This window comes from Myodes glareolus, chromosome 7 (genome assembly GCF_982192425.1).
Source record: "Myodes glareolus chromosome 7, mMyoGla1.1, whole genome shotgun sequence".
Classification (NCBI taxonomy): domain Eukaryota; kingdom Metazoa; phylum Chordata; class Mammalia; order Rodentia; family Cricetidae; genus Myodes; species Myodes glareolus.
Window position 1 is genome coordinate 21398082 of NC_142032.1, and position 21661 is coordinate 21419742.

Consider the following 21661-nt stretch of genomic DNA (forward strand, 5'->3'; position numbering starts at 1 on the left):
ATAATCGATGCATACAGGAAAGACAGGTGATGTCCCACTTTGGTAGAGTTACCTACGGGTCCTAGGCAGAACAGGCTATAGCTGCAGGGACTCTGACCACAATGAGCCTTTCCACATTGGAAGACTTCCTGAAACAAAATGCATGTCCCACCTGCTTTTCCCACCGTTCTGCTTCTGACAGGGAGAGTACACCGCCGTGACAGTAAATGAAGTGGTTGATCACAGAAAACTTCAGAAACTCACAGTAGGGAACAGGACCAAAAAGAATTCACTTGGTGACACAGAAGATGCTCATGTGACAAGTACCCCCAAAGCACACACTAAGGCTACTTTGGGAATCCTATACCTCTGAAACATTTTTGCTTGGTTTGGGCAGTTTGTTTTGGGCCAGGGCTTTGAGCATGCCATGAAAACACTCTACCTCTGAGCTACTTCAGAAACTTTCAATATGTGACATCATGAATAGGTTTGACTAGCCTAATGAGGGGTTAAAAGCTTATTCATTTTATGCATGTGATTTGTATGTATGGGTGTACATAAGTATCTGTGTGGGGTGGACATTCAACTCACAACATTCTATGTGCTGGGCAGGAGCTCTGTCTCTGAGCCACAACTCCAGGCATTATGCATTGAAACATTAATGAAATAAAAGTTTCACAGATGAAGTAGTGAGAGTGTTTAACATCTTTAAGAGAGACCTTCTGCAACTTCAGACATTGGAGCCCATCACTTTACCTATGAGCTACTTTTTTTCTGGTAGGAATGTTGTAAGCTCTCAAGATCCTGACCAGAATCTTTATATCCCCATCAGAGACACTCTGTGCTGTGACTTTTCTTCTTTCTTTCCTCTGAGGCTTTAACTTCCTTCGTGGTTCAATGAACTTACAAATCGCATCTGTCAACTGGCTAAAGAGTAAAAAGTGATCAGCTCCATATACACAAAATAACATTGTTTTAAATATGCTAGTGTTTAAGATAACTGCTAATAAGGCCATTATTCTGAACCATATTGTGTCCATTGCAGAAGGGGACAGAGCTCTCTTCAACCCAAAGTAGAAATCATTTCTGAGCTTTGAAAGGAAGCAGTGATCCCTTTAGACTGGGAGTGCATGTAATTGCACCAGCTCTTTGGTTACACACTCCAAAAAGAAGCCAAAAGCAGCAAGATAAAGCTATAAAACATTTATATTACACCACAATTATTATTTTCTAAAGCAAGCATTTTCTCAAAAATTACTGAATATTTCAGTATTCTCCACTTCTCTGAATCAGTTATTTGCTCCTGATGACAAAAATCCACAATCACAGCCGTTTCTGCTCATGGTCTGAAAATGCAACACAGTGGATTTCAGTATCACATAGCAGTCAGAACCTTACAGGTAATGCTGAGAATTTGCATGTAGTCTCTAGAGAGGATCAGGCCCACTCCTGACTCTGCTCTTGGGCTTCATACTGGGCTCTAGGGAATGGAGATAACCCAGCAAAGGCTCTACCACCTGCCCCTGTGCAGCTCAGTGCCCTGGCACCCACCACTGAGATGTTGCAGGATATTTGATTGCACTGTGAAACCCCAAGAAGGTGCTAATACAAAATCAACCTTGGATGAGGGGCTAGTTGACAGAAATTAGCCATAGAGAGTATAGAAGAACCAGGAAGATGGCCATAGAGACACACAGGAAGAAGGGAAGGGCTTCGAGTTTTGCCGAATTTTTAGTTTGGGACAGCTGGGAAACTCTCTTGCTCTAGGATATAATATAGGTTTACAGAAAGTTCAACCACAGAAAGTACAAATCAGGAGAGATCAATTATGAACTCTTCATTTTCAAAATTTGCTGGGAGATATAAACTGGCTATGGCTCGCAATTGGATTAACAACTCAAGAAGTAAGTAATTTATTTCAAAACTTACAAGGTGATAAGGACATAAATAGTCCAAGAAAATTATCAGCTGAGGCTGAGAAAGAATTGGCTCTGGTAGAAAAGAAATTACAAGATGCACATATGTCGAAGACCAGCCTCGATAAAATTTATACATTCCAGGGTAGGAGCGTGAGGATTAGAATTTTAAAGCAAAAACAACAACAACAAAAACCAGAGATATGAGAGAAATAAGAGGTTGAAACACAGAACAGCATCAGGAGGAACATTCAGTGAATTTTTTCCTTTTTATTTAGTCAATACCTGATAATTGTTCTTATTGTATATAGTTTTTATTGTGTTGGAGTTAAAACTTTTCCCTTTTCTTTAAATTAAAAGGGGGAAATGTTGTGGGATATTTGATCATACTGTGATACTCTGAGACTGTGGAAATAAAGTTAACTGAATCAGGGGGCAGAGACAGCAACTAGCTGACTGGAATGAACCATAAAGAAGCCAGAATATGGATAAAAAAAGATGCACAGGAAGGAGTAGGGAGGGACTTAGAGATTTTGTGGTCTCTGATCTGGGAAGTGTAGAGAGAAGGTCAACTGGCTGCACCTTTGCTGCTCCTTGGGTCTGTTAGGTTTTCACCCCAGTATTAACAACTTAGACAAACACATCACTGCAGGTTTGACATGTGACATAATATTTTTAAAATACAGAGAACCCAGAGGATTATGATGATAGTAGCTTAAGGGTTTACTTGCACATTTTATAATTCTAAAGTACCTTGTAGATACAATTTCTTCATAGTCAGCCACAATATCTGATAAGTTAAATTTGCTGACTTTGATGATTTTTTTCATTATCAACCTTCTCACCTAAAGAAAAATCCAGAAGTTAAAAGAAAGGGAATGTTTCTGGTTTAAGGCTATGTATTTTCAATGTTTCTGGTTTAAGGCTATGTATTCACAATGCTTCTGGAGCACTGTATATTTTACCCCTTGAGTTTTCAAGCAGTGAGGAAGAAGGAAGTTAGGTAAGAAGAAATATTGCTATTTCTACTACTATTAAAATTATTCTCAAAACTGATTTTATTAGTCTCAAAACTAACTCTTATGTCAAAGAAAATTCCTTCTATACCCTTACCTTTCTTGTTCCTTTCATCTTATCCAATTTCCTTGCTCAGTGTCCCCAGCTAACTCATGGTCTGTGCTGCCAGATATAGTTTTCGCTAAGAAAAAAAGATAGTCTAGTGCCCAACATAAATCACCCTGGCCCACAGACTAGAAGAAACCTGCACTTGTGGTTCCCTCCAGTCCATCTAATGCTAAGTATAGGTCCCTATTCCACCAGCATGGCAAGAGTCAATCGGAGCTGAGAGTTTCACTGCTGCTGCTATAAACCTTGATCTTTTCTTCTTCTTTTTAAAATTGGAGTCAGGGTCTCAGTATGTAGCACAGGCTGGCATGATCTTAAGTGGGCCAAGTTGTCCTTGAACTTGCAATCCTCACTCAGCTTCCCAAGTGCTGGGATTACAGTTATGTACCACGGAACCTGGCTCAAATCCCCATTCTTCTACGACTACAACAGTCTCGGGAAACTCTTCCCTCTCCCCCAGCTCCAGTCTTCGTAATAGATTTAGGCTTTCAGACATGAAACCAGAAAGCAGAGTTGGTGACTTTCAGCTTTCTGTCCTGCCACACGTCATTCTGGGGACAGCGAAACCTGGAGCTTGGTTACCTGCCACACAGGCAACAAACTTCCCCCTTGAAATTGAACCAGACCGCTCTTATGCAGGAATTTTACTCTTTCATCTCCCTTAGCACTGTGTAGGACTGGGCTCCTTGCAGTTTCTCCCATGAGACAGATGGGCTTCAGTTGAGTTTTCAAACATGTAGATTTATATTACCTGAAATGATTTTTTTTCCAGGAAATTCTATGACTACCTTCCCTACTTAGCTCAGTTCTAAATGAACAAGTAGTGAGTTATTGACCAACTGTTATCTTCCTATGCGCTTCCTTTCTTGACCATGTTATTTATAAATATACCCCCTAAACAAACACACACACATGCACACACACGTGAGAGAAAGACAAAGTTCATATCATCATTTTCTACTCCTTCCCCTAACATGCTCCATTCTCTCAAATATTTATTTTTATTATATTTATTTTATTTTATTATGGCTTCTTCTAGAATATAAACTTTGGGAGGTCAGGACTCGTAGTAGATACTCAGTAATGGTCCCGGAATAAACAAATTGAAGGACCACTCTGGAAGAAATGCACTAGCTTCTTAGATATTGTCATTTCAGCAAAGCATTATCGAGTGGTCCTTGAGCTAGCTGGGACTGTACCTTACAGCTATAGCTCCAGCCTTGGCTACCCATGATGCCAATTCAACAGGAAAGATCTAGTGCACACAACTTATGTCCCATGGAACACATATAAAGCTCTGCAGCACACAGCAAACACTGACAGACAGTCCAGTGAGACCAAGGATTAAGAATCTATAGACCTAATAGGTCTTCAGGGTAAACATTCCATTATCTGTGATTCTAGTATTATTATGTGAACCTGCCAACTTTGCAGGTCTAGACTAACAAGTTTACACCTAACTACACAGCCAAATAGCTTTCTTAGCGCTCCTTCCTAGGATTTGTTTATGCCTATCAGGCATCCTCAGCAATTGCTCCCTTAGCCCTCAGTAGAGCCAGCTCACCTCCTTCTTGGATGTCCCAGAAGGTATAAAATGATGTGAGTTCTCTTTCTTTGGGAGTAAGCACATGTCTCTACTTTCCAATATGGCAAACTCATTATTAGATCATATCCCGAGCCTTGCTTTCAAAGTGCAGTGTTAATTAGGATGAGGTAGGAGGAAGACATTGTAACTTTCTTACTTCGACAGAAGCTAGGTCTGTGCTCTCACAGTGAGCCTCTCTGAAGACTATCTACCGTGCACCTAGCAGACGGGTGCTCACCCAAGGAAGCCAACTACATTGACAATACCATGCTCTCATTACCTTTCTCAGGAAATTGACAGAATTAATTCTTTGTGCGGTGATAGAGTTCACATCTGAGATGGGCATATCCTTCTGTGCCTGACTTTCATACTCCTAAAGAGAGAATGAGGTTAGTTTTGCCTGAATGTAATATCAAATCTGACGTACTCCAACAAAAATATTGTAATTTGTTTCTGTTCACGAACAGGGATGGTGGCAAACATTCCTCAGAAGGAACCGCCTTTTCTGATTCTCTCACTGAGAACTGGCCCAAACCAGTTTATAAATATATCCTGTTTCCTTCTGGCGTGAAGTCCATCGATCTTTTACTTGTATTAATGTATTTAGTATAAGCACCTGCACGTGGAGGGCAATTCACACGAGTGGGCTCTCTCAGGAATTGAACTCAGACTGTCAGGCTTGGCAGCAGGTGCCTTTATCCTCTGAGTCATTTGACAGGCACACCGATCTTCTAAATTGTAGTGATGATCAAGAGAAGTTGTCATTTTGAAAATGAGATGAGAAAAATCATCGCTTTGTCGCTCTTCTTTCCCGCTGAGCCACGCCTAAGGAGCACCCATGACCTGCCTGACTGGGGGGCGGGGCAGCACACTCCCACTACAGCTGAAGTTTTAAGTATGATGAGAGGAGCCCTGCATAATTTTGCCTGTGTAGCTTCCAGGTGACCGAGAGGGCATCAGAATCTGGCCTTTGTACTCAAGCTGGCTGCCATCACCCTGCAGCGGCAATTCCACTGGGCAGGAGTTTCTCCAGCGGTGGGAAACAGTTGTTTGTGAACTCTCTCTCTGAAAAGCTCCAGTGGGGTTATGACAGTGGCTACTTTCCCGGCCGTCTTCTCTTACAATCCCCTACTATGAGACTGGTGGGAGCTGGTAATGTGTTTAATAAAAGCAGGTCCTTTTACTCCCCCACCTGCAGATTGACAGCAACCACCAGGAACTCCCGGCCGGTGTGGCCCGGACAGCATGGTGTAATGGACCATCACTGGTTGAACGTAGCGGCTGCAGCATACAACTCAACGAGACCAGCGCATCTCTTGTCTCTTTTTCAGATTCTAAAGATCTGAATTGAGATATGTCCTAAAATTACTATCTGTATTCACTGTGGTAGTATTCCTTTCCTGACTCCTCCCTGGAACCACTATAACATTGGTGATACATTTTATGAAAACAAAAGCACACCAGTCACATTAATCTGGACGACAGCAAATGAATTTGGGCTGTGAAGTAGATTGGATAATACTACATTGAAAAGTCAAGCTAAGGTCATGATGGGACTTAGGTGATCTGTACGTTTGTAATATCTAAAGAAAAGGGAAGGGTCTGAGTGTTGATTATTAATTACCAAAATGAATAGAGATGAAGACAGCTTGAAAGCAGCGGCTACTGACATACAATGAGCTGTGTCTGAATGGGAGTCAGTACCTGGAAGACTATGTCTGGAATCTCTTTGTCGTAGAGAGGCATCTGCTGCAGAAGGAAGAGATCTAGCTGGCCGGCGTTTCTCAGCTGCAGCAGCTGGAAGCGTTTGCTCCTTCTCATTTCTTCCTCAGACACAAAGTTAAATTCATCTTGCAACTGCTCGAGACGGAAATATTTTGGGATTTCCTGCCCTCTATGTCTCAAATACTGTAAGACACAAACACGCAAAGTCTTTACTTAGGAAATTATTTTTAATTCAAGAATTATTTCAGAATACTATTTTCGCTCCATCAGCAGTGAGGTCTGTTGCAGTCTGAGAAGGCGGAGCAATTGGACCTGGGGAGGCAAGTGACCTGTGGAAATACAGCCTCTGGCTGGCATGCTTTCTAACGTGAATGATCAGGACTCACACAGAAAGAGAAAATGCGATGTTGTATATGAACAAAAGGCAGAAAGGGGCATGTGGATGAACTAGGAACACCAGACCTGGAGGGTGGATACGACAGCCACTGTCAGTGTGACATGGACGAAGGGAGGTCAAAAGAAAGCATGTTGGGAGCACAGAACAGTTCAATTGCCTGTAGGGATGAGCACAAGTGCCCAGATAATGGTGTCTGCGTGCAAGAGAACATTCTTAAGTCCTCTTGATATATCACTTTCAGTATCTAATAATATGGCTGGTGTGTAACAGACGCTAGCCTAAAGGTCAGCCTGCCAACCACCAGGTCCAAAGCAATCATTTCAGCTGATGCTTTTTAAATGTCTTTCCTGTACTCTGACTGAAAATCATATGTGCCCCCAATTCTACTTTCACGTGCACCCCAAGCCTCTGGAAAAATACACAGCAAATAATGAAAGAGTGTAAGAGACACATATAAGGAAATAAATAGTATTGAGAGTTTCAAAAACGTACCATAATAAGCTCTGTTATATCTGAACACTCCGGATTATTTGGATCGATCCTGATGTCATCTGCCCAGTCAGAAAGCTTTTGAGAGTTCACGGGCCACGAGAGTCCAGGAACACCTCTGGCATCAACATTCCTCAGCACACTAATGTGGAGAAGATATTCTGTGACTCTACATACAACATACAGGTTACGCATTGCACAGGCTAAAGCCCGCCCATGGTGGGAACCTAGAGGTGAACCTACCCACATCCCGTATTTAAGGATAAAAGAGAACCTATCTCTGTGATACACGAACTGGTGTTCCTCATCTTCTAGTCTCACTATAGCTCTCCGGTAAATGGTAAATGACAATAATCTTGCTAAGGATAAAACTCTACAGGTATTTCATCTGTGCCATCTCTGATTTGCAGAGGAGCTGGAATGCCGTAGATGTTTAAGTGAATAGTACTATTTGGTTGTATCCTAAAAATTCTAAACATAATAATGGGCTAAATATTTTATGTGATGCACAATACTAAACTTTAATCCAAATAATTGTTTGTGTAAAATCAAGAAAGCACACAATGAAAAAAATGAACCTAAGGGGCTGGTAGTATGGTTCAGTGGGTCAAGGTGCCTACTATCAACCCTGATAACCTTAGTTCTATCCCTGGAGCCCACATAGTGGAAGGAGAGAACTCTTCTAAGTTGTCCTCTGACCTCCGTGGGCACTGCAGCATGCATGTGTAAGTAAATGTGAAAATAAATAAATATACAAAACAAATAGCTAAAAAAAATTTTCAAAACATTGTCTTTAGGTTGTTGAAATAAAACAAACAAACAAACAAACAAACAAAAAACAATGCGACTAAGTAGACAGTATAGGCCAGGAGAGTCAAACACTGGGACAGCTAGATTCACGATATGCCCTTAGTGACTTAAATGTAGACTAAGAGCAGAAAGAAGGCAACCTTAGAGTGTGTACTTGGAGTTTTCAAGTAACTTGATGTTTTCATAGCTATGTTAACTAGAAGAATCTGGAATGGGTTTCTAAGATCTTTTTGTTGGTCTCAAACCTGGGACAGACGGTGGAGGTACCTATTTAACATATCAAAATGGACCTGCCTATCAGGTTCTCCTAGTATCCCTCAGTCCCTACTTGCTACAGCATATGGTAAGCACCTGCCATCTCCCACAACCCTCCACCCCAGGGCTTGGGCTGCCCTTCCCCAGCAGCCCTTCTCTATAGGATTCAATCATTATACTTACCTGGCTCTTTACCCTCCTGGCCTCTTAGTCTCCTGCTATTCCCCTTTCCCCCTTCAGCTCTCTCCTCTGACGGCTCAGGGGCATGCTCTCTCTGGACTCCCCTGGATTCCCCTGCCTCTGACATACTCCCCTTCCAGTCTACAATAACCCTCCTCCGCCGCCACCACACCTAGGAGCAGTCACGTCCTCCTTTTTGATTTGTTTTGTTCCTTTTCATTCCCTTTTCTCGCAAGCACTTGGGAGCAGCTCCCATCTGTCAACTGAGGTCATAGAACTGCAATGTGGACACGGATCCTGTAATGTGTTAGCCAAAGCTGATGTCCACTTCATCCAGTTTTCTTTCATCAGGGTTTGTTCTTACGTCTCTAATGGCTGTTACCAATCTGTGGCTGACCCACCCCAGGACACGATGACCGCAAATGAAGTCACAGCCATGACAGGTGGAGTTCGGGTCAGTCTTCCTTTTATTTCCTATTTCTGAACTTGAATTCTTCTTCTATCTTTGTTACAAAAGATCTCTAAGACATGACATCCTTAACATCTTGCAACATGTTTTCCTTCCTCTTGGGACAGTGTTAGTCCACATGCCCCAGAACACAAGGGTTGAGGCAAAACTTGAATGTTCACAGTAAATTGGAGAGAGAAACTTATACAAGATACCTTCTAAGGAAGGAATATGTCATTGGATTTCACAGAATCCCATGACACTTGCCTCATAAACTATCACAAACCTCAGAACCATGTTGCAGTGAGTCCCCTGCATACCCCACTGGCATTCAACTATGGGTTGAGCCAAAATCCCCATCAGCAGTGAACCATTTCTACCAACAAACACCAAGTCTGCTGCTCTGTCTTTTACTCAAGGCCGGTTGGAGAGCTGAAGACCACACTGTGTGGATTAAGGTGGAGTACTGCAAGTACATTCTAGAAGTCTAGGACTGTCCTTCCACCACACGATCTGGAATGACTGGGAAAATGTAAACCCTCAGTAACGAACTCTGAGCCTTTGCAAGTTGAGGATTACAGATGGAAATCCCTCTCTAGCTGTCCATGTGACTGTAAACCTAAGCGGGGAAGAAACACGTCCTCCTACACAGAAAACAGTGCCACAGTGTGAAGAGTCAACGAAAAGTCAGCAGCCTGCTGCTGTCTACAAGCCCCTTCTACGCCCCAGTGAGCTTCTCTGTTGACGCAATAATCCGAATCAGACCAAATCAAACCAAGTTAAAAAAAAAAAGCCAAGGTTTAATGGATACAAATGCTCCTGTTTGGCTTTCCAGGCCACCCCCACCCCCAGAGGAGATGGGAAAGGAAGACCAGAAAACCATGTGTTTGTTTTCTGGGGGGCATTTTAAATACCCTGTAAGAGTGGTCTTGAGCATCTCTGGGGAGGGTTCATCAGTTAGTGGACTTTCTCAGGGGCAGAGTCTGGACTGAGGCAGCTCTAGGGGAGGGGGCTTGGGATGGAGCTTCCATCAGAACATTCCAGACTCTTTGAGTATATGGATGCCAGGGGCTAGAGCGAAGCCTTCACCCAAACATTTACATGCACATTTTATGGGATGTCTTGCTGAGATGTAAAACTATGTTTCAAACATGAAAAGTTTATTACCTACAGTATGCAGATCGCAATGACTGTGATACGGGTGTCAAAGGGATTCCATTGTCATCTAAAGCCCATGAGAGGGAATAGCTGAGTTTTCCTGAGGTTAAAAGGCAAAGTTCTTCATTCTCACTTCCCTCGAGATTAAAAGGCACATCTGTTTACAAAAGACATTTAGAACACATCACTCATTTGGAAATCCACAAGTTGAGGGGTGGGGAGGATGATTCTGTGTGTAAAATGCCTCTCATGCGAGCATGAATGTGAGTTTGGATCCCTAGAAGCCATATGAAAGCTTTCTGTGATCCCAGGGCTGAGGAGGCAGAGACAGGTGGATCCTGGGGCTCAATTGTCTAGGCAGCCTCGCCAGAGTGATGGCCGTCTGGTCCATGGAGGAGAGACTCAATTAAGCAACAACAACAACAACAACAAAAGGGTGGAGAGCAACGATGAAAGTCACCATAGCAGCCTCTGGCCTCCATCTTGTATCCTTTGTAACATGAAGGGCCCTGCTTGTTGGAGTTTCTGTCCTGCCCGGCCCCCAAGCTGTTAGTCCCAGAGAAAATCACACATAGGACTCGTAAGTTATAATGCTGATTGGTCCATTAGGTCAGGCTACTTATTAGCTAACTCTCACATCTTGATTAACCCATTATTCTGATCTATTTTAGCCATGTGGCTCAGTACCTTTTTCAGTGGGGCAACTCATATCCTGCTGCTTCGGTGATCTGGGCAGGAGTGGGAGGAATCAACTTCCTCCTCCCCAGAATTCTCCTGCTCTCCTTGCATCATTTCTACTTTCTGTCTGGTTTCCCTGCCTACACCTCCTGCCCGCCCAATCAGCGTTTACTTAAAACATGATTGACAGAATACAGACAATTCTCCCACACCAATCCTTCATCTCCCCTCTAAGGTACTACAAGGAGGACTGTTTCAGACTACAAATGAGAGGAGAATGTTGAGTCAAACACAGAGATGAGCATCTCTCCATTTCTTATATCTGGGATTCTGTAACCATTCTTTCTGGGACTTCTTCCAGTAAGAAAGGATCATTGGCAAAAAAAAAAAAAGTCAGATGGGGTTGGGGGGGGAGATGGGAGGGCTCAGTGGTTAAGAGCACTTGTTGCCGCTCAATCATGAGGACCAGAGTTAGGATCCCAGAACTCACACTGGCCATCTCACAAATGCCAGTGACTCCAGCTCAAGGGACACAGCACCTCCTTCTAGACTCCATGAATGAGTGCAAGGGCACATGCACACAGACACACAGACACACAGATACACACACTGTACACACACACAAAGGGGCCAGACTTCTCTTTTTTTACATCCCTACATCCTCTATCCCCTGTCTCATTTACCACCACCCTGTGAAACTACTACCACGCTCCCTTATGTTTGGTGCCCTTAGTCTCCCCTCCAAGGCCTCTATAGAAGAAGAGAATGTTTTGATCTCTATGGACCCAAGAAGACTGTGCTCTTCAGCCTGCCCTTCCCAGTTTTGTTTTTGGTCCACATTTTCTTTGGCTTTCTTCTTGCTCATTTGTCCACACCTCTGCTTTTCACCTGATAGGCACAAAGAGATGCAAAACCCCTAAGAAGATGAAAGAAAGGAATCTGGAAGGGAGGGGATGCTGCAGGAGTACCTTCCGCTGCTTCAGCCAATAGTCGCTGAAGCACGAGCCCACAGTGCTGCGGGAGTGCCTTCCGCTCTGTCAGCCAATAGCCGCTGAAATACCAGCTCACTGGGGTGTGGTATATTTCTCTTTAAAAGAAGAGCAGCAAGCCTTGGCTCGGCCTCTTGGTTCCGGCGCTTGGTTCCGGCTCCTGTTCCAGCGACTAGGCTCCTTTCCTGACGGTTTATGTGCATGTAAGTTTACCCCCCAAAATAAATACCCCTTTAAAACATAACTGGTGTGGGATTGATTCGCCATTATCTGGCGCCCAGTGTTTGGTTTAAGAAACAAGCCCCCCACCCCTCCACCCCCCCACCTCCCTCAGCTGCCGGCCTCTGGCTTGGCTGCCTACTGCCAGCTCAGCTTGACCAGCTTGGCTTGGCACGAGCCCTCCCTCAGCCATAACCTCCATGCCTCCCAGGATACACAGGTTCGGACAGTCTCTCCTGGCCTACTTTGCTCTGTTCTGCACGGATTTTTAAAATTTTTCCTTGCAACATGAGTCAAAGAGCTCACAGTGCAAGCTCCCTTTGAAGTTCCAGCAAGCTATTTGAAACCCCTGCCATCCGCCATAACTGATTGGGAGCGCTGCAAGCAGCTTGACCCTTAATCCAGCACAGGGACACGGGGCCCAAAGCACTAGGCCTCTTTAGCAATAGCACAGTGGCTGTGTCATGACCCTTTACATCGGGTTGAACAGAGCGGCAGGGCAGGAGAGCCCGGCCAGGTTAGGCCAGGCTGCCTTGTTTATTGGCCACTAGAAGCTCTCTGACTTTTTGTGCTCTGTGCCTGGCCTCTGGATTTTCTCTCTGTGTACATCTGACCTCTCAATTGACTCATTTTCCCCAGTTTTTGAACAAATAACAGAGCAGATTTTAAAACAGGATTTGTCGTGAGGCCTACAGTGATTCCAGTCGCGACTCGGAGACATTCCCATATGGTGGCTGAAAGGTAAAATGGCAGGTTTATTTTTTAATGGGACTCTAGCTACAGCTTTTGCTGCCACTTTGGTAGAAATCACAAGTGGCCTATATGCCTATGGAGGTACCTCAATTTACTGGTTATTAGGTTTTAGCTTCCTTCTTAATGTTATATCATTGAGGAAATATGTGGCATTAGTTGATAGGATTAATACTATGATAGGCAAAATTGACTCCTTATCTAAGGGCACTAAGAAATTACCTGAAAGGATCCAAGCTGTTGAAATTTGACTTTGAAAAGTTGTCACAGAGTTTTGATAAGGTAACAGACAGAATATACCTCCAGGATGGCAATTTACATGATATCCAGGGGCAGTTCAAGGAAGAGATACTATCTTTAAAAGGAACCATTAAGACCTTGGAGTCACAAGGGCAGAATGGGGACTAAAAAATTGATACCTTAGTGAAATCACTAGAAACATATGCAGGTCAGGAGATTCAGGATTTAAGAGAGGTGATGATACAAAGATTTGAAATGATTGAAAAAAATTATTGGAACTGATGATCCGGGTGAGAAGACACAAGGGCAGGATACAATGCCACCACCACCTGTTAGAACTGGCTTACCCAGGGTTTTAGCAACATACCCTGTGATTTATTCTGACAAAGCATCAACTTCAAAAGGCTCAAAGGGAACCAAAGAATCTAGATGGACACCAGTAGGTATGAATGACCTAAAGGAAATTAAGCAAGCCATTGTTAATTATGACTTGCATTCTACATCTGTTAAGGAAATGATAAGAACTTGGGCTTCTAATGTCAGGGCTATCCCCCATGATTTCTCACAGTTAGTTTCAGTGGTCCTCGAAGATGGACCTTCCTTGATGTTTGGAGTTTATTTCAAGGAAGAATCCAAACATATGGAACTGCAAGGAAGAGCAAAAGGTATAGAGGTTTCACAGGATCAAATTCTTGGCATAGGAGCTTACGCTGATCCACAGGTCCACGCTCTTTATGATGATGAAGTATTGTCTCTATGCCACAAGGCAGCTTTAAATGCCTGGGGTAGATTACCAGAGCCAGGAAGAAAGGTAGAGTCATATACTAGGGTTAGGCAGGGACAGGGAGAACCCTATACTGACTTTTTGCAAAGATTAATTAAGGCTCTGAACACAGGAATAACAGACCCAGAAGCTAGACGACTAATTCTTGAATCACTGGCTTTTGAAAATGCAAACTTAGACTGCAAAAAGATAATTGGGCCTTTAAGGTCTAGATCAGCACCTATGGATGAATGGATCCAGCATACCATGAATTTTCAGACTTTTAATTACGATGACGAATTTTGGGTAGGAGAAGCGATTTCTAAAGCGATGAGGGGACATCAACCTGCCAAATGTTTTAATTGTGGTAAATTTGGACATCTAAAAAGGAATTGCAGGCAAGGTATTTCTAGGAATAACACTTCATCTGGGAATGGCAGGAATAGGAAACCTCGGCATTCAGGTATATGTAGGAAGTGTGGTAAAGGAAGACATTGGACGAATGAATGCAGATCAACAACAGACAGAAAAGGCAACCCAATACCATCGGGAAACTCCCTGAGGGGCCTCTCGCAGGCCCCCAAGCCAAAAGTGGCCCAGTCATTCCCAGTAACGTGGAGGACATGTCACACCAGGAAAATTAAAAACTCTAGAAGCTTCTGTACAAGATCATAAGGTTCTAAATGATGCAAATGTGGAGGATAAGTCAGAAATTCAATTAGGAAATAAGAAACGTGTATTTTGGCAAACTTCTATAAATGATCAGAGACCAAAGCTGAGAGTATGTATAAATGGAATTGTGATTGTTGGCTTGATAGACACAGGAGCAGATGTGAGTATCATCACTCCAGAATCTTGGCATCCAAATTGGCCTCTTCAAGGGGCATATGTTCAATTACTAGGAATTGGAACCATATCTTGAGTTAAACTAAGCACAAGATGGGTTCACTGTATTGGACCAGAGGGTCAAAGAGGAAAGTTAAGGCCATATGTAGCTGATATTGCAATAAATTTATGGGGCCGTGACCTGCTACAACAATGGAATACCCAGATTAACATTCCTGCAGTCTCAGGAAGTCATGATTCTGGGAAGGATGTAATAAAGTACTATGCACAAAGGTCACCTGGTGTGGGAGAATTATCTGTATTCTGTCAATCATGTATTTTAATAAAACGCTGATTGGCCAGGCAGGAAGTATAGGCGGGCCAACCAGACAGGAAGTAGAGGCGGAGTAATGAGAATAGGATAAGGCTAGGGAGGAGAAAAGTTCCTCAGCCACTCCTGCGCAGACCACCGAAGAGACAGCATGTAACCTGCCCAGCTGAAAAAGGTACAGAGCCATTATGGCTAACATAGATGAGAATAATGGGTTAATATAAGTTATAAGAGTTAACAAGAAGCCTGACCTAATGAGCCAATCAGTTTATAACCTTATGGAGTCCTGTGTGTGATTTTCTTTGTTGCTTGCCAGCTGTTGGGGTACTTGGAGGGATGGAAACCCCAACAAGCCGGCCCCCTCATGTTACAGTCACCAGCCATTCAGGCTGTACAAGAACATAAAACAACTAACAAACCATTAGAGGTACCTACAGCCCTACCTTTAAAATGGCTAACTGAAAAGCCAATATGGGTTAAACAATGGCCTTTAGCTGAAGATAAATTGCAGGCTTTAGAACAATTGGTACAGGAGCAATTAGATGCTCAACATAATGAGGAGTCCACTAGCCCTTGGAATTCTCCTGTGTTTGTTGTAAAAAAGAAATCTGGCAAATGGAGAATGGTGACAGATCTAAGGGCTGTCATCATGGTAATTCAACCTATGGGCCCTCTACAGTCTGGACTTCCTCTGCTTTCTCTGTTACCCAAAGGATGGCCTCTTATAGTTATTGACTTGAAGGATTGCTTCTTTACCATACCATTACAAGAAAAGGATAGAGAAAAATTTGCCTTCACAGTGCCTACTTATAATAACTCCCAGCCTACTAGGAGATACAAGCAGTGGACTATCCTCCCACAGGAAATGCTCAATAGCCCCAGCCTGTGTCAATACTTTGTAAGTCAGCCATTGGAAATGATACATAAGCAATTCCCTAAATCTACATTATACCATTACATGGATGACATTTTGCTATCCGATTCAAACATAGATACGTTAGAAAAAATGTTTGAGAAAGTAAAGATAATTTTGCCTAAATGGGGATTACAAATTGCTCCTGAAAAGATTCAAAGAGGAGATTCTGTTAATTACCTAGGTTACAGAATAGGTTTACAGAAAATTAGGACACAAAAGGCACAAATTAGGAGAGACTGGTTACGGACTCTTAATGATTTTCAGAGATTGTTAGGAGATATTTCCAGTCTATAACCAACTGTTGGGATAACACCTGATCTAATAATTCATTTAAACAAAACCTTAGATGGTGACAAAGATTTGAATAGTCCCAGAGAATTAACAGCTGAAGCAGAAAAGGAAATGACCATGATTGTGGAAAAATTACAGGAGGCACATGTAGATAGGGTGGATCCAAATCTTAGTTGCATTCTAGTCATATTGCCTTCCAGAATTTCTCCTATGGGAATTTTAATGCAGAGGGAAGATACTATTTTAGAATGGATCTTTTTACCACACAAACCAAGTAAAAAAATGAAAACTTATGTAGAAAAGGTCTCTGAATTAATTATAAAAGGTAAACTGAGACTTCGTCAACTAGCAGGTATAGACCCAGCAGAAATTATAGTGCCTTTCACTACTGATGAAATAAAAAAGTTATGGGAAGACAATGAACCATGGCAAAGGGCTTGTGCTAATTTTTTGGGAGAAATTAATAGCAACTATCCAAAAAGCAGTAGACTTAACCTTATAAAGAGAACTTTTTGGATTCTTCCTCGAATTGTACGTGATGCTCCAATAACTGGAGCCCGCACATTTTATACTGATGCTAATAAATCAGGGAAGGCTGGTTACAAATCAGATGAATTGAGTAAGGTGGAACAAAGCCCTTATACTTCTGTCCAGAAGGCAGAATTATATGCCATTCTTATGGTGCTAAGGGATTTTAAAGAACCTCTTAATATTGTTACAGATTCACAATATGCAGAAAGAGTTATCTTGCATATTGAAACTGCTGAATTTATACCAGATGATACAGAGTTGACTTCATTGTTTATCCAGGTACAAGACATAATTAGGAATAGGCTTTTCCCGATGTACATAACACACTTCCGGTCCCATACGGGTCTGCCAGGTCCTCTAGCATAAGGTAATGCAGAAATTGATCAATTATTGATTGGAAGCATGTTGCAGGCCTCAGAATTTCATAAAAAACATCACGTCAATAGCAAAGGTTTAAAGAAAGAGTTTTCCATTACCTGGCAACAAGCTAAGGAGATTGTAAAGAGATGCCCTACATGCTCTTTATATAACCAAACACCACTACCTGCAGGGACTAACCCGAAGGGTACTCAAAGGAATGAAATCTGGCAGATGGATGTCTTCCACTTTGCAGAATTTGGAAAATTAAAATATGTACATCACACCATTGACACTTATTCAGGCTTTCAGTGGGCAACTGCTTTAAGCTCAGAAAAAGCTGACTCAGTAATCACACATTTATTAGAAGTTATGGCCATTATGGGTATACCAGCACAAATAAAAACAGATAATGGTCCAGGTTATGTCTCTAGGAAAATGAAATGGTTTTTTTGCTTATTATAATATTAAGCATGTCACAGGTATACCATACAATCCTACAGGTCAAGCAGTCATAGAAAGATCAAATCGAACTATAAAGGCTATGTTAAATAAACAGAAAGGGGTGGAAAATGCCCCCAGAAATAGATTACATAATGCCTTATTAACCTTGAATTTTCTTAACGCTAATGAGAAGGGAACAACAGCAGCAGAAAGACATTGGATAATGGAAAAGTGCTGAACTAAATCAACCGGTTTATATCAAGGATGTGCTGACCTCTCAATGGAAGCCAGGAGATGTGCTACGTTGGGGAAGGGGTTTTGCTCTTATTTCCACAGGAGAAGAAAAATTGTGGATACCATCAAAATTAATAAAGGTTAGATTTGAAGAGAAGAAACCTCTTGGAAAGGAGAAATGACAGCATCTACAATGATGATAACCATACAGGTGGTAAGAAAAACATAGAATGGGGCAGGGTTCTGTTCTTGTCTCCACAGGAAAACACTCGTCTTTGAAAAATTCAAAGGACCCTGGATGTTTGAATACTGACAGATGGAAAAATAACTACCCAATATGGCTTATCAAGAAAACTGAATTGGTTCTGTGAGTATGAAGCTCTGGAATATACTAAATCATATTTCTGAATTTATAGAGCTGGTTTTGGAGTTGGACTCTTGGCTCGGTCCCTCTCTAATTCCAAGCCTGTTGTTAGGAGAAAAACCCAGAGTTTCTGGAGTTTCTGTCTTATGTCAAGAGCCATGATATGAGACAGAAAGAAATATGAGTTTAGAAAACATCTTTGCTTTTCTTCATATCTATCATACTTTTCATTGAATATGTCTATCATACCTTTCATTGAATATATGTTTGTATATGTCTATATAATTAATGTTTAAGTTTTCCACAATGAACAATGAGTTTTTTCTGCACTGACATTTGAAGTTTCCAGGAAGAAGATGGAACCCCCATAACAACAACTCCACTCAGTTGATATGACGTCATGATACTGATAGTGCTACTACAAGTCCTGTTTCGGGTATCAGCTGCACAGATGATTCCAACTTGGTTAGCTGAAATGGTGCACATCTTGTACAACATTCTGGCCAGACCTCCACAAAATACTCAGAGACTGTTTGCAATTTTAAAAGACATTGATCTTGAAATTTAACCATCATTTTACTTTCACAGGATCCTCCAGAAAGAACCTCACCCCCATGACAGCTGGAAGTAATTCTAGAGGATGATGTCCCCTCTCTCAGCAAAGTTTGTCCTCAGGTTTAGGAACAATATTTAGGGATTGATTATAATTAGTATACGGTTGAAAGTTGGGAAAGGAATTTTATAAGCTCAGGGATCTTTTTGGAAAAAAAAGAGGAAAAATTGGATAGATAATAATGGTATTTGTGAGTTATTGTTTATAGATAATTACATCGGCATAGATTTTTTTATATGGATACAAAGTTAAATTATATTGAATATTGTATGTATGTATGCTTCTACCTGTTTAAAACATTTTTTATGTATTGATATATATTGTATTGATATATGTATACCATATTGCAGTGTACATTTCTACCTCTGATTAAGATACTCATATATTGTTTATGTATTGATATTTATTGTTTACATTTGGAAGTCATTGTACTCATTTATTGCACAGTTGTTCATTCTCTTAGTCTTTAAGTTAGATACATGTTAAGAATTGTAGATCAATAGTCATCTATGTTTGTCATATTTATGGTTAGACTAATCAGGTTCTTTAGATACATAGAGATTATATATAAATAGTCTTCAACCTCTTTGAAGAGCTGTAGAAAATGGCATTTAATTTAATCTTAGAGTTCTGTGTAGTGAGACACAATCACTCCTGGCAACACCGACCTATTCCCGAGAGATTGCTGAGCACCAAAGACATTCCACTTGGAGCTTATCTTCTTGACAATACTGGCCTCTGGGCAAGGAACTGCCCATACCTCAACTACTGACAAATACATGGTATCCAGAAATGGATAAGCAGACCTGTCAAATCTTACCAAGACAGGGTAAGACGGTTTTGAAAAATCTTTTGCCTGTTAAAATCCGGAAATGGATAAAATCCGGAAATGGATAAACAGAACTGTTAAATCTTGCCAAGACAGGGCAAGATGGTTTTGAAAAATCTCTTGCCTGTTAAAAATAATCTGTCAGTTATTCTAGGCCTTAGTCAAAGTTGGTTGCGTCAACGCTGCAAACAGGTCTTTGGTGATTGCCCAGGTAGACAGTTGTCTCTGTGATTTGTTGCATGTTTTGGAAGTTCTTTGATTGCACTTCCTAATTACTCAGGTAACATTATTTTCCTTCTCGGATCTTTTATGTGGTTGAAGACTAGATAAATGTAGCTACTTTCCTCTCATGACTTGGCCAAGTTATTTATTATACAAGACTTTAGCTAGTTAGAATAGGATATTTGTACTTATTGTATATAATTTTGTAGGTTTGTACTTACTGTATATAATTTCATAGTAGGCTTAGAACTCTCTTACTTAAACAAAAGGGGGAGGTGCTGCAGGAGTATCTTCCGCTGCTTCAGCCAATAGTCGCTGAAGCACGAGCCCACAGTGCTGCGGGAGCGCCTTCCGCTCCGTCAGCCAATAGCCGCCGAAATACCAGCCCACCAGGGTGTGGTCTATTTCTCTTTAAAAGAAGAGCAGCAAGCCTCAGCTCGGGCCTCTTGGTTCTGGTGCTTGGTTCCTGCTCCTGCTCCAGCGACTAGGCTAATTTCCTGACGGTTTATGTGCATGTAAGTTTACCCCCCAAAATACATACCCCTTTAAAACATAACTGGTGTGGGATTGATTCACCATTAAGGGGAGGCTTTGGTCTGTGTTCTCTGAGACGTGACAACTAATCTACTTGCATGAGAAGAGTGAGGTAATCAAATAACAAGAGGATAGAAATGTTCTCCTCTCCTTCATCCCTTTTCTCAGTCCCTCTTTTCCTCCTTTTTCCCTTACCTGCTCTACTGATTCAAGAATAGCAGACATATTCTGTAGCATTATTACAGTCAGTAAAAGAGAGGAAGTCAGAAGCAAAGCCCCCCAGACTGGGAGATAGCTCAGAACAGGACCTTAGTGCAGCTCTTCAGCACCAAAGTAAAAAGTTGGGCATGTGGCACACCTGTGCAATCCCGGACTAGGGAGACCTGTGGCACACCTATGCAGTTCCGGACTAGGGAGGCCTGTGGCACACCTACACAATCCTGGACTAGGGAGGCCTGTGGCACACCTATGCAGTTCCAGACTAGGGAGGCCTGTGGCACACCTACACAATCCTGGACTAGGGAGGCCTGTGGCACACCTACACAATCCTGGACTAGGGAGGCCTGTGGCATACCTACACAGTTCCGGACTAGGGAGGCCTGTGGCACACCTACACAATCCTGGACTAGGGTGGCCTGTGGCACACCTACACAATCCCAGACTGAGAAAACAAGAGTAGACAGATGCTTACTCACTGGCCAGCCTGCCTATGTTGAGTAAGAGGCTCTGTCTCAAAATAAGGTAAACAATGACTGACAAAAAGATACCTGCCTACACACACAAGCACAAACACACACACACACATACACACTACACAAATACATAACACACATACCTACACAGACACATACTACGTAAATACATACACACCACACAATTACACACATACACACACTAACACTCCCACATTCAACAAAAATGCACACACACCCCACACAAAACACACCCATACAGACACATACCACGCAAATACACACACTTACACTTCACGTACACCATACAATACACACTGACACCTGCACAGACACCCAAGCCCCACACAAATACATGTACACATCCCAGAGCTCACATTCCAGAACCCACACTGCTCCTGCTCTGTAGGACAAGGAGAAACACAGGCATTCTTGACAATGTTTAAGTTTCCCAAAGACCTGATTCAAGACAAACTTTTAATCTAATTTTTTTAATCTGAATTTTTTTTAACCAAATACTGTAAATGAAGTTTTTTTGTTTTTGTTTTTGTTTTTTTTTGTGAGGGGGGGGGTTCCTTGTGTAACAGTCTTAGCTGTCCTGGAACTAGCTCTTGTAGACCAGGCTGGCCTCAAACTCACAGGGATTCACCTGCCTCTGCCTCCCGAGTGTTGGGATTAAAGGTGTACACCACCACCGCCCAGCCATTTTTTTTTAAGACTTGCTATGAATTCGAGGCTGGCCTAGACCTCATTATCCTCCTGGGCCTTCTGA

At 42.1% G+C, this 21661-nt stretch overlaps 1 protein-coding gene across 1 annotated transcript in view; it reads right to left on the reverse strand.

Annotated features, from left to right (window-relative positions):
- Cc2d2b (coiled-coil and C2 domain containing 2B) overlaps positions 1-21661 on the reverse strand; it is a 90655-nt gene that overhangs the window by 33951 nt on the left and 35043 nt on the right. The window contains exons 15-20 of the mRNA XM_087907720.1: positions 10077-10224; positions 7220-7358; positions 6310-6513; positions 4886-4978; positions 2649-2740; positions 736-906 (exon numbers count right to left, since the gene is read on the reverse strand). Of these exons, the coding sequence (XP_087763846.1) occupies positions 736-906; positions 2649-2740; positions 4886-4978; positions 6310-6513; positions 7220-7358; positions 10077-10224 (847 nt within the window). The remainder of the gene's footprint in view (positions 1-735; positions 907-2648; positions 2741-4885; positions 4979-6309; positions 6514-7219; positions 7359-10076; positions 10225-21661) is intronic.